At 38.5% G+C, this 15,008-nt stretch overlaps 1 protein-coding gene across 1 annotated transcript in view; it reads left to right on the top strand.

Annotated features, from left to right (window-relative positions):
- Window positions 1-15,008, top strand: part of LOC112057903 (uncharacterized) — a 62,503-nt gene that overhangs the window by 24,740 nt on the left and 22,755 nt on the right. The window contains exon 3 of the mRNA XM_052885342.1: window positions 11,614-11,725. Within this exon, the coding sequence (XP_052741302.1) occupies window positions 11,614-11,725 (112 nt within the window). The remainder of the gene's footprint in view (window positions 1-11,613; window positions 11,726-15,008) is intronic.

Here is a 15,008-nt window from a genome sequence, read left to right as displayed (position 1 = left end):
GCGAGCTGCATGGGCTATATGAAGCAATACGAAGAAACAATTGACGAATTTAATTTAAATTGCTCCACTAATTGTTCCACATCACATACTCCATATACGCAAGCAATAATCGTTTTAAAAATCTCCGAAAAAAGCGAAACATCAGAATTACTTTATCAATACATACATATAAATAAAATTGAAGTGTATACTAATATTATAAAGCTGAAGAGTTTGTTTGTTTGCGCGCTAATCTCAGGAACTCAAGTCTGATTTGAAAAATTCTTTCGGTGTTAGATAGCCCATTTAACGAGGAAGGCTATAGGCTATATTTACTCGCCATTTTCCCGCGGGAAATGTAACTACACGGGTGAAACCGCGGGACGCCTGCTAGTGTGATAATATAATCTCAGACAGACATTTCCATTGTGATTAAAACACTTCCGTATTATTTAAAATTCTGTCTGTCTGTTTGTCCGGGCTAATCTCGGGAACGGCTGAATAGTATTTAATGGGACTTTCACTGAAAGATGAATGAGGTTATAGCGCAAGATATATGCTACTTTTTATCCCAAAATAATCCATGGTTCGCACGAGGTTGGCGAAAAACTGAATCACACGCGGGCGTCCGTTACTATACGTATAAATAAAAGAAACATATTCGGAAACGGGTCGGAAGTATCGGAAAATATTCCAACACTGCCGTTGGACATTTTATAAGCTTCCGCGATTTATCGTTTTCAATTGGAATTTATAATAAGTTTTATCGTTCGCCGGCGGTGGTGGTGCGATCTGTCATACGACGTCCCCCTCGATGAAACTTATCCAATAGGATCTCTGTAGCAATGACTCATCTTCCGTATTGTGAGGGAGGATACGCAATTCACCGTACGCTACAGTACTGGACCGCATGGTCAAAATAACATGAAAATTTCGATGAAGTTGGTTTCGGAAAATATTATGGTAGAATTCTGTTTTAAATTTGTACCATTCGATTGTCGAAGGAGAATTAAGATTATCCAGCCTTCGTATGTATTACATAGGCGAGTTCTAATGCCTGTTTGATTGCTTTTAATGACTATTTTGCTCATTTCTCATGCAGTAAAATTTTCGAATTAATTAAATTAAAAGAAACTAACCCAAAAATCAAAATCTAACGGCTTAAAATGCGATGGGAATTCCGTCAAGTAATATATACAATGTACAAGTTATGTATAAAGTAATTATTAGGAGATTAAGACTCCTAATTTCCAACAGTAGAATCTAATGACACTTCAGAATGTCAAATTGTTAGGTTAGACAAATTAATTATACTCGTACAGTACAATTATTAAAAAACAACCCTGTCTCTGCATCTGTACAAAAATTAAGTACTCTAATGAACTTAAAGGACTGTATCTCAACTCCCTAGGCGTACGGTTGACGATTAGTATCTAAGTCATTGCAACTCCCCCTCCTGGTTGCGTGAGGAAATGCGATTCTAAGGATTAAAGGCTGGATTTATTGCTTTAAACCGCCTCCGGTTTGTTGTATTATATTTGTTTAATTATTTCTGAAAAATTCTTGAACAAGCATTTCGTTCTCATATTTTGTAACTAATAGACGCCCCGCTGTTTCACCCGCGTTGTTCCCGTTTTGAATACTCAGATAAAATAGAGCCTATGTTACTCGGTGAAAATGTATTTTTCTAATGGTTAAAGAATTTTAAAAATCCGTCGAGTAGCGAGAGTATAAACAAACAAAAATCAAATCTTACCTACCTCTTTATAAAAAAGAGGTAATTTTATATCAGTTTAAATATTCGTTATTTATCTTATACCCATAACAGAGGCTAAGCTTACTTTGGGGTCAGATGGAAATATTGTGTATCTTCTTTTTCTATTTCGTATTCACTTATTTATTGCTAACTGAGCAAAATTACTAACCAGTGTGTTTGGCATTATGATTTTCGTTAACACTGGGCTTAACGGAATACGAAATGTGTCGTACGGTTTTCAATTATTATGTATACGAAATTCGGTGGTACGTAAGTTACTGAATAGACCTACGAAACTAGAGAAATAGATTAGTTTGGAATAGCACATGGATATTGTCTACTTTATATCTCGATATTCTAACAGTAACATCATCTACGCGAGAGAAACTGCGAAGCTCAAATAGTATAATTAGTTTAACAAACTAGTACATCTAGTTTTTCACACATAATTAATTTTCTGATATAATATAAAAGTTTTCGGAATTAATTTTCTGAAAAATGCCTGCAGAGCATTGCATTCTCATATTTTATTTTAATGAGACTCTTTGTCGTCGTCTAAAAGCTGATGCTGCATTAATTTTGTTTGGAGGTTTTCGTTTGAGGAACGCTGTTTAGGGATAGCGTGAGTTTGTAGAAAGGACACCGTATGCTACCGCTTGGTAAACTTTAAAATTATTAGTTGAGTAACAAAAACGCAATAAGTTTGACAGATCAATTTGACTTTGACATCATGGTGGCTTTAAAGCAGATCCATAAATGTTCACGTATAAAACGTATTTATGATATATCATGAGAGATCAAGTCCTCTGTCTTCAGACACTGTCTCCTTATCTATTGTCGTTTATCAAAGCATTATACTCGTATATCTCTGTCTCTAAACACTACAGCTTTCAATCCTGAAATTGGAAATCCAAGCAATACACTAGACACGCATTCTTCTCTTCAATCTCCAAATCGGCGATCCAGACGGCAAACTATATTTTTGAGATCTTACAGCTCCTGCAAATGTCTTGTAACTGTGATTAGTATAGCCCTTTTTAGACGCCATGTCTGAAAACATTATCATATCTCCAGACGCTGTAGCTTTCAATCTTGATATTGGAAAATGCAAACAATACACTAGGCATAGGCATTATTTTCCAATCTCCAAATCGTCGATCCAGACAAATAGACAGACAGTCAGACGTATTCTTTAGCTCGTGCGAACGTCTCTAACTGTGATTAGTATTCCCCCTTTTACCCTGCCCCTCCGGCCCCGCCCCCGGCCGTGAGGGTAGTCTGTAAAATGCGTACAATGTGCGGTCGGCGCCCTTGCGTGACTCACCGACGTGTCATTCATTTGCAGTGCGTGTATACTCGTAGAGGAGGTGTTGATTGAATGATTTAAAGAATCACGACCCGATTTGTCCTCTTTTCTCTTGTTGCCTATACCATCGTTTCCCAACCTGTGGTCCGTGCGGGGGTCCACGAGTATTGAAATACTAATTTGAATATTGAGGGGGTCTTACTTTTCAACACAGATCTTACTGCTTACTTCAACTTGAACGTGCCTATTTTGTATCTGTAGTAACTAAAAGAAATACCTAATTGGATTTTTTTTACTGTTTATTTTATTCGTGTCCGTGGCTGAAAAAGGTTGGGAAACGCTGGTCTATACTAATATTATAAAGAGGAAATTAATTGTTTGTTTGTTTGCATTGAATAGGCTAACTACTGAACCTATTTGAAAAATTCTTTCACTGTTGGGAAGCTACACTATCCCCGGCTATAATTATCCCGTATTCGTGGGAGTATTTCCAGGGGAACGAGAACTACGCGGGTGAAACTGCAAGGCGTCTGCTGGTTTTAAATATTTTTCTAAAATGTTTAAGTAAATGTATGATATCGTAGCCGACTGCAGACTACGGCAGCAGGGGACATTATTGATTTCTATGTAACGTACGTAAGAAACGTGATAGCCCCTCTCATTCTGAGAGGAGACTCGTGCTCAACAGTAGACCAATATGCAGGTTTTTAATGATGATGATGTTTTTGACGGCCTCCGTGGCGCAGTGGTATGCGCGGTGGATTTACAAAACGGAGGTCCTGGGTTCGATCCCCGGCTGGGCAGATTGAGATTTTCTTGATTTGTCCAGGTCTGGCTGGTGGGAGGCTTCGGCCGTGGCTAGTTACCACCCTACCGGCAAAGACGTGCCGCCAAGCGATTTAGTGATCCGTTACGATGCCGTGTAGAAACTGAAAGGGGTGTGGATTTTCATCCTCCTCCTAACAAGTTAGCTTGTTTCCGTCTTAGACTGCATCATCACTTACCATCAGGTGAGATTGTAGTCAAGGGCTAACTTGTAAAGAATAAAAAAATAAAAAAACAATGATTATGTAATGTATATCTATAGCCGAGCCACGGAAAGTATTTCATAGAAATACGTAGAAACCAGTTGTGTCGCGGCGACACGTTACCTGCTTATGTCTGCAGAAGGACACGAAGGTTATGTTAGCCACCCACCATCTAGTAAGCCCACATCCCTGCAGCGATGACGACCAACACACGATCAGTTTTATCGGATGTCAGGCCGTTAGGGCTACAGGATTATTGGATGGTGGGTTACTAACATTAGATTCATACAACACGCTGCAAGTTTTTACCAATATACGTCTAATGTTAGCCACTGACAATCGGCATGATGTCATGCTTATCGCGACCAACACACGATCAGTTTAATCGGACGTCAAGCCGTTAGCATTGCAAGCATGTGAGATTACTTGATCGTCAGTGGCTGACATAACGAATAAAACACGTCGTTAATACTGCAAAAAACGTACACACACAAAGTTATATCTTTATTTTTGTGTTACATTTAATGCCAAAAAAATAATATTAAAAAAAAATTTCTCACATATTTTTTTTGCTTTCTACAAAAAATTAGAAAATTAAGTTTAATTTTTGTACAGTATACAATGTTAATAATTAAGAGTTGTAGCAACGTTTTCGTATAATAATTTTATAAAAAAAAAATACATTTTCTATTAAGAATTCGTCGAGATAATATAATTATTCCCGCAATAATAGAATAAATTGAACATAAAACGAGAAAAACTTTTTAACGATAAGAAAAACAAAATGTAAGTAAAGAGCTAAGATCAGACAGACAGATCTTGCGCTTACAGTTGGAGAGCATTTTAAATATTTGCTGTAGAAATGCCGGAGGCGGGCCGCGTTCTGCGAACGATGTCGCTTCTAGAGCACTTGGACTTGCTACTATCAAAACATCTGCCAGCTTAGCTACTTTTAAGAGTGTGCAATATGTAATTTGGTGGTTACAAATAGTTCTGGGTCTCAGATTCTGGAAAAGTTAGGAGCCTGATATTTGGATAAATGACATTTCAAAGTGTTAGCTTCGTTATGACTATTCAAAATACACAATTTGTCAAACTTTTCTCGATAGTTTATTTTTTTGATAAATACATGTTTTGCTCACATTTTGCTTTCAATCTCAGGAAAAGCAAACTTATTTTCTTAAATTTTTGTTTTGTATAGAAAATTAGGTATATATCTTGAACATGGCCATTTTGTTTTTCGTTATGTTGTTTAATTTACTTGCAATTAGGTAAAAATGGTTTTGGCGCTCACGTCATAAAATTTGCGTCGCGCGTCAATCGCTCCGTGCTTTTCACTCACGTGAAAGTCATAATTCGGCGTCTCGCTGGCGCTTCGAATTTTATCCATATCGAACCGACGCGCTGCGCGCTCTTAAAGGCCAAAACTTTGTGCAGTGTAGCATTAAGGAACGTCTTGCGTTTATTACATACTAGCCGATGCCCCGCGGTTTCACTCGCGTAGTTTCTGGTTCCGTGAAAATATGGGGATATAATATAGCCTATGACATTCAAAAATAACGTGGCTTTCTAGTGGTAAAAGAATTTTCAAAATCGGTTCAGTAGATCTAGAGATTACCTCCTACAATAGCACAAACTTTACTTTCTTTGTTTTTTATTGTTTCTTCCTTGTTTATTGTATTTGTATAGTTAACTAGCGGAAGACCGCGACTTCGTCTCGATGTAAACTTTCAACTACCTCTACCCTACCCCTGCCCTACCCTAAGTATCCTATGTCCTTCTCCTGGCTCTAAACTACCTCCCTGGCAATTTTCAGGTAAATCGGTTCAGCCGTTCTTGAGTTAAATATAAGTGGAGTAACTAACACGACTTTCTTTTATATACATATATAGATATTATTTTATTTTCAGTTCAGTTTCATGAGTTACTTGAAAATGTTTTCTTTCAATCTTACGCAAATTTTGAATTCACGTGAACAATTCACAAAGGATCGTTGGCAATTATTGCGAAGTTTTTCACGTTTTTTTGAAAACACGATATTTTTGGCTTCCTCTCGAACCTTTTTGCAATTGTGTTGTAACTTTGTTGAGTGTTGTTTTTAAAGAATAAGAATTGGTAGGTTTCACTTGTTATGTTGGGATCTTGTGAAATACTAAGAGGTGGAATTTTTCTTTTTATGATAGACTAGCGGACGCCCGCGACTTCGTCGTCGTAAAAATCAATGTCAACGTTCAACCCCTATTTCAAAATATTATATTCAATAGCGGACCCAGTCAAGGTTCGCTTTCACTTATGTGCACTTCTTCCATAACCCCTACCCTACCCTACACCTACCCTACCTTACTCCTATCCTACCCCTACCCTTAGCAAAATCGGTCCAACCCTTCGAGCGTGGTGCGATGACTAAGGGAAATAGGGACTTCTATGCTAGTATTATAAAGAGGCAAAGTTTGTGTGGATGTAGGGGGTAATCTCTGGATCTACTGAACCGATTTGTAAAATTCTTTTACCAATAGAAAGCTACGTTATTTGCGAGTGTCATAGGCCATAGCCTATCGTGTATATAGGGTGAATATGGGGATTGAACATATTCAATCCCCATATTCACACGGAAACGGAACTACGTAACTGAAACCTCGGGGCGTCATATAGCGGCATTTCTGCTTCTTTTAGAAATTTTGTACTATCTCCGAAACTATGAAATTAATTAATATACTGTAAAGGGCAAATCTTATTTTTATAATATACTTGTGATGATTAAATAATTTATTTTGATAAGGATTTAAGTTTAGTTGTATAAATAATGACGTAAACCTACTTATCTAAAATTAATAATTTTTAAAACACAAAAGGTACTATATCTGCTATTATATAGAAGATAGATATATGGCATCGCGGACTTTTTTTTTAGAACTTATGAAGGTACATAAAGCCCCCATACATTGATTTCCCAATAACGTAGCATTCTACTGGTGAAAGAATTTTTAAAATCGGACCAGTAGTTCCGAAGATTAAACCTTTCAAAGAATGTTACAAACTTTACCTCTTTATAATATTAGTATAGACTAGTACTAGTTGTCGCTTCCACTACGTCCGCGTGTAATTTAGTTTTTACAAATCCCTCGAGAACATTTTTCAGAGATGAAAGTAGCCTATGTGATAATCCAGAATAGTATTTCCATTCTAAATTTCAGACAAATCGGTTTAGTAGTTGCGGCGTTAAAGAGTAACAAACATCCAGACAAACATTCATACAAACATCCATACAAAAGATACTTACTATACTACGCTCAGAAATTGTTTTATTACCTAGTAATCCTGTTAGCTACCAGAATCAAGAATTTTCGTAAATATAAAAGTTAAGAGTCGCATTATGATGAAGCTACTCATGGAAAATTAACTTGATAGTAATCAATTGTAAAAATGCTCTCCGGATCCTGGACTAATAGTAACTCTTAAGGTGGAGTTATATTTGTCTGACGTGTCGTGTCGTGACGCATCAGAACAGAATCGGTATCATCATTTTGTATGGCAACGTTTACACTTATGTTGTGTGTTGTGACATGTCGTGATGGCTTCTGATGTGTCGCATACAAAATGTATGATACCGATTCTGTTCTGGTACGACACGACACGTCAGACAAATATAATTCCGCCTTTACACGTAGAAGTATATTATGTTTGGCTGTCTGTGTCTGCCTTAATGCCGGCAATAAATTGTTGACGCAGCGACCAGCGACGCCTCGGCTAGACTCACCTATTCGTTTTATCGCCCCATAAATCCATGCCACTATGTATGCATGAAGCCATCGTGTTATAAGCCTGCAAGAATAACCATTATATTATTAAAATTTATGAGATATCTTAGTCTCATATTTTTAGTATGTGATGCGTGTATACATCAAATTCTAAAAATATGAAACGCTAGCTGACGCCGCGCGGTTTCACCAGCGTAGTTCCCGTTCCCGTAGGAATATGGGGATAATATATAGCCTATAGCCTTCCTAAATAAAAGGGCTATCTAACACTGAAAAAATTTTTCAAATTGGACCAGTAATTCCTGAGATTAGCGCGTTCAATCAAACAAACAAACAAACTCTTCAGCTTTATAATATTAGTATAGATATACAGTACTGGCTTAGTGTCGCCGCACACGGGCCACACACGATAGCCACAAACGCTGCCACAAGACCCAAGAAGGGGCCACAAAAGTAGCTGAAGCGCGCGATAGCCGCTTGTGGTCGGTGGCTGCTACTTTTTTAACCCATACATGCAGTATCATAATCGCGCGAGTGGCGTGTTGAGGCGTTTTCGTCGGCGTTAATATATTGCGAGTTGGCAGAGGTTATAATATCACCTCTGCCAACTCGCATTGGAACAGCGTGGTTGTTCTGAGCTCCATAATCTCCAATAAATAGGATATCCTGTAATGGGCCGTTAAAATAGATTTTTTTTCTTTACAAGTTAGCCTTTGACTACATTTCACCTGATGGTACCAAAGTGATGATGCAATCTAAAATAGACACGGGCTAATTTGTTAGGAGGAGGATAAAAATCCACACCTTCTTCGGTTTCTACACGACATCATACAGCTAAATCGCTTGGTACGTCTTTGCCGATAAGGTGGTAACTAGCCACGTCCGAAGCCGCTCAACAGCCAAACTTAAACCAATTAAGAAAACCTCAATCGGTTAACCGGGGATCGGACCCAGGACCTCCGTCTTGTGAATCCGCAGCGACACGAAGGCCGTCAAAATTAATGTACATAGTCGTAAAGTTTTACAAAGCTTCATCACACAAACGGCCCGCGTATATAGGCCAGCGCACGTGTCATCAGAAGTGGGATCTCTATTTTCCCGATGTGGAGTGACGAGCTGTTCGCAACGCAACAGGACAAAGGCTTCGAGGCCTCTTCTAATGAGAGGGCTTGTCGCACTCGACGCTTGGCTGGAAATAAACCTTTATTTAGTTTGTTTAGTCGCTGGTTTCTTATTAATCTGTTTATAAATAGGTTAGTTTATGAAATACCGTGATTGCATTAACTTCATTATCATTATGAGGCTCAGACCAATTATTGTATATAGTGTATCTATAATTGGTCTGAGTTATCAGGTAATCATAAACGCTCACTACAGTGCCAGGTTTGCCTCCTTATATGCTCAGGAACTTCGCTATCTAGTTCCTCCTTTTCCTTTCTACCACAGAACACCAAGACGTCGCGAACGGTGGCATCCTTGCGTTGTAGGTGTCCAGACAACTCGTACAAAGCGATTTGCATCCACACTTCTAATTCGCACAAAATTTTGGAATGCCCTTCCGGCGTTTAGTGTTTCTTGACACTTATAATTTAATAAACACCTTCGAAGTACGAGTACGAGTGAATAGGCATCTTCTAGGTAAGCGCGCTGTAACTTAGACCGCATTAATGCTTTTCATCAGGCTTGATTGTATTCAAGCGCAAGCCTATATCGCATGAAAAAAATGCCAGAATTTGGTAGTGGTATTACACCAACTTGCCTCAGAGAGTTCTGCCGTCGTCGGTTCCGGTCATTGTCAGCATATCCTTCCTCCTATAAGGATGCCTAGTTCGTTCGTTCGTTAAAATATGCTAATAATGGTGATGATGATTTCGAGATACTGGGCAACAGTTTCTATATCCGTTTCAATTTTATTCGTAGTTATTTTTCCTATTGTACGTTTATTTTGTTATACAGTATCGCGGGCCGGTGAACAACAAAGGGAACAATGGTTAATAGATTTTGGCGCGACGAATACCGTGAAATCGCACAAACAATATGCCCACGACTTCGCTTGTGGACAAACAATTTGTGACAGTCTTAATGTCACGAATTGAAGTTTCAAATGCTGGAGGCTGGCGGCTCGAGTCCGTGGTGTTTAGAAGATCATACAAGAGATCTACGTCCAGCTGTGGACATAAATTGATGATAATGATGATGAAGTTTCAATACTGCTGCACTCGCATAGTATGAAAGAAGATAAAGATATAGTATTTTATACAGTTCTCAGAGAAAAGTTTTGATATTATAAAAAATAGTGCCCAAAAAACAAACAATTAGGTAGGCGCACCAAAGATTACATACATATATTGAACAAATAATAAAAATTTTAATAAAAAAAATACAACCGACTTCAAAACCTAAAAACGTACCCACTTAACTAAAAAGCGAAAAATAACATCATAATATGTTCTACCTGCTGATCAGTATGAAGGCGGTGCTAAGCCTCGAACGGGAAGGGAGGGTTCGGGGATGCACTTCGCTAGGGGACATAATTAGGTATTATAAATATTATAAAAACATAGTACCTAATTGTGTCCCTAATTTGTATAATTGTTAAAATAATTAGCATTATAGTGAAATTATGACCCTATTAAAGACCATCTTAAAAAAGGGTCAACTAGCCTATTATGAACTAATATCTTCTAAATAGATGGCTGGTCTCAGAGATTTGCCACGGCGTCCAAAATTCGGTTAGGTGGGCTTGGTGTTTATACCCACCACGTCATGCGCATGTGAGTTAGCGGACTTGAAGAATAGGCATTGAATTAGGTTATAGGTAACTAGTACATGCCGGCCTTGCGGTGCCGTTGCCTTGAACGGCGATCAATATGGCCCACCGGGCGCTTTGGAACTATGCTCTGAAATAACATTAACAGCCTATTAAGTACCATTGAGATGTTACTGCTTACCTGGGATGATAGTCACCATACGTTAGGCTTCAGTGGAACAGTAAAATTTTTGAATAAAATACGTGACTTTGATGTACTTCGTAAGTTCATTTGAGGAACTATGAAATGCAAGCTAATTAATAATATTAATCTTCTCAGGAAAAATATCATCATCATTATCATGTCAGCCGATGGACGTCCACTGCAGGACATAGGGGCCTTTTGTAGGAACTTCCAAACATAACGATTCTAAGCCGCCTGCATCCAGCTAATCCCTGCGACTCGCTTGATGTCGGCAGTCCATCTGGTGGGCAGAAAAAATATATAATAGGTTTAATAAAAACAAAAGCAAAATGAGATGTCAGTTTCTTTTATCTGGATCTTTCTGAATTATTCTAGATTTTTACATCTCTACGCAACTTTTTGATAAAGCATTTATCAATGTATAATTAGATATCATAATAAGCTCTGATAAAGTTGTTCCAGACGTAAAATGAGATTTATTTACGGTCACTATTCAGAGATTTTGTTTTTACTTTGGGTCTTTGTATTATTAAAATTTCACTCGTTTCCCGTTTACCTAATCGAATTGCCGCGTAAAAATTACACATTCTACTTCCCCGTGGTTCAAAATCACGTTAAAGCTTTCGATCCCGTTGACTTCACTTATCACAGTGATCGTTACAAATTCAAACATTTATCACCCTAAGCTAAGCAATTTTGGAGCATTGAAGCAGCGTGATGGATCTAAGCTATAAAACCGCACTCCTGTGAGAAGGGAGCCTGGGCCATGTAGTGGGCGGTAATGATGAAGACTAAGAAATAGCACCTACTAAGCAAGCTACGTTTGTTACAGCAAGACGGCAGCATAGGACTCACGCGAGTGGGCGTCGACGACGAAGGCCTGTACGAGTGTAGCGTGGAGAACGAGACAGCGTACATCGACAGAGTCAATCTCACAGTCAGAAGTGAGTGCAACACTATTTGTTACAGCAAGACAGCAACGTAGGACTCAGGCGAGTGGGCGTCGACGACGAAGGCCTGTACGAGTGTAGCGTGGAGAACGAGACAGCGTACATCGACAGAGTCAATCTCACAGTCAGAAGTGAGTGCAACACTATTTGTTACAGCAAGACAGCAACGTAGGACTCACGCGAGTAAACGAGTGGTAAAAATTGAATCCTAATACATATGTTTTCTGTGTCCTAAGCTTGGCGAGAAGAATTGATGAATTATTTGCAGTCGTAGACTCTTTTTCAGCTTGGGAAGAAAGTCATATTACTAGAAAAATGTTGAATGTGCAAGTGGAAGGTCATAAGAGGAGAGGTAGGCCAAAGAAGAGATGGTTGGATTGTGTGTAAATGGAGTGGATGATGAGTTGACAAGTAATAGAGACGAATGGAAAAGATTGACATATTTTTCCGACCTCACTTAAGTGGGATTAGGGTAAGGAGATGATGATGATGAGATTCTTTTTCATCTAACAAAAAGATCTAGTTCCGCTTAAAGCAACCCTGTAGGTATTAAAATAGTACAATAGTGTCTAGGTCTATCGCAGGATACAACACATGTAAATGGATAAAATAGATCACAATGTTAAATTACACGTATGAGTATAATAGTGGAAATCACGCAAACATCTGTCATTACATAAGCCATTTGGTCACGGAAAACAATGAATGCATCCAATCCGTTGCGCGTTGATCCGACGCCCGGGAACAATGTGAACTGCGAGAAATTGAACACTTCATACAGGTGTGTTTATGTATGGCGGAATGGAATTTGGCTTGTCATGTGAATAAAGGTCGGCTAACATCAGATGGACTATTTGATCGTTTATTATAAACTTATTGATTCATCAATATCAACCCATATATAGGCTCACTGCTGAGCTCTAGTATCCTCTCAGAATGAGAGATATTTAAAGCACGTAATATTTAATTTCTTAAAACGTACATAACTGAACCTACGCCCTCCGAATCGAATGCCGAGGTCATATCTGGGCTATCACGGCTCTTCAGCAGCCAATGTAGTGCTCAGTTTTAAACCCTGTGCTCAGCACATAATGGTACAGACCTAGATGTAGATACTAGTGCTGAGTGTAGCGAGTGGTCGCTGCTCGCCGTAATGACAGTCATTATGCGGCCTTCGCAGCGCTCGCCCGTCGCGTCTTCATGTACAATGCGGAGCGTAGGGTGACCATTGAACTTGGAAAAACTTAAGCAGATTCCCATTTTTTAATGAAACTTCTTTAGACACTATTAGACCAATGAACTACGCGTGATCATCGCTCTGAGATACATGTTACTCGTATATATAGACGCCGCGCGGTTTCACTCGCGTGGATAGAATATGCTGTAGGCTATCCACTTGTATGTACACGTGGATAGCCTCAGCATTCCTCGATAAATGGGCTATCTAATATGAAAGAATTTTGCAAATCGCACCAGTAGTTTCTGAGATTGGCGCGTTCAAGCAAACAAAAAATTAAACAAACAAACTCTTCAGCTTTATAATATTAGAATAGATAGCAGACGCCACGCGGTATCGCCAACGTAGTTTCCGTTCCCGTAGGAATACGGAGATAAAATATATCTGCACCCGGGGATAGTAAAGCTTCCTAGCTGTGAAAAAATTTTTCGAATCGGTTCAATAGTTTCAGAGTCCATCCAATGCAAACGAACAAAAAATCATTCCTGTTTATAACATTAGTGTAGATATTTAGAATCATAGCAGACGCTCGCGACTTCGTCCGCCCTTAGACCTCCTTAATCCGGCCCTGTCCCAAAATACGGACATCTACTAACTATAAAGGCTTGTTCTGACTACTTTAGCAGTTTAGTCAAGTAGCGTAAATTTTAGCTGCTAAACATGTCTGAAAAGCAAAAATTTAGTCGAGCAGGCTAGTAAACAGTTTGGTCGAGTCAATCCATTTTTATTCTATGACGTTCTATAGGAAAATTTAATTCACACCTAAATTAATATATTTTAAGTATTATGATAAATTAAAAATATCAGTAAGTAGGTATTTTCAAATAATATCCGTCATTTTCATGAATCACGGAGCACCTACTGTGTCGGTATAATGGCGGAGGCAATTGACTAGATCGTCCCTGGTGTCATAGTGGGATTACAATGGACTAAATGACAAATTATTTACTATACAATTGATTTTGCAATATAATGGGATTTGCCTCAATTTTATCGGAAGATTGTTTTCTAATGTCAATCGTAACTCGTTAAGGTACAACGTAGGTTCTATGAGAGGGTTCGTATCATATTAATGAGAAAAGACTTTGTATAAATCATTAAATAATAATTACCTACTTTGATAACTAATTATTATGAGGCATATAAAATGAGCCATGATAGCCCAGTCGATATAACCTCTACCTCCGATTCCGGAGGGTGTATGTTCGAATCCGGTCCGTGGCATGCACCTCCAACTTATCAATTGTGTGCATTTTAAGAAATTAAATATCACGTGTCTCAAACGGTGCAGGAAAACATCGTGAGGAAACCTGCATACCAATCTGCATTGAGCCATCGTGGTGGACTATCCGGGGAAGTACTACCCCCGCCCATATTTCTATCGCCATGCAACATAGCTGTTTTCTGAGGGAATTTAAATTATGTATGTTGGTGTACGATTCAAAACTAGACTTAGTACAGTAGCAGTGGTTTTTGTTTTTAATCGTTTTCCAAAAAGGAGGAGGTTCTATGTTCGGCTGGATGTGAGCTTTTTAGCGATTATATCTACTCGTAACATGGTTATTTCAACCAAATTACCATGGGCCATGAATAATAACGTTTATTGACATCATCACCGTCTACCCACTATTTAACTAACACATCACAAAAGGTAAACTGTTACAAAACGCCTCAAGGCATTAGATGTATACATTTTTTCTTTGCCCGCAAATTAAAAACAAACAAAATTAAGAAACTCGCAATCCACATAGGCGAATTATTGTTCAAGGTCGTTTGCATTATTAACAGCTTTAACATTTCTATGGGTAGACCAAAGAAAGATTGTCAAATGTATAGCTATTTAAAGAACGCCGCCTGCACGAGGCATCTGCCAAAAACTGTTTGAGACAAACGGAGGGTATTTGAGATCCACTCGCGCCTCAAGCTTTACTTGAGATTGACAGCATACTTAAGAGTTAAAACAAAACTGAAGATTCCTCGAACTCTGGTATGTTTAGACGCTTTATTGTTAATAAAGGGATATTAGCCAAGTGGTCACAA

Source organism: Bicyclus anynana, chromosome 14 (genome assembly GCF_947172395.1).
Source record: "Bicyclus anynana chromosome 14, ilBicAnyn1.1, whole genome shotgun sequence".
NCBI lineage: Eukaryota > Metazoa > Arthropoda > Insecta > Lepidoptera > Nymphalidae > Bicyclus > Bicyclus anynana.
This window is presented reverse-complemented; position numbering and strand designations above follow the sequence as displayed.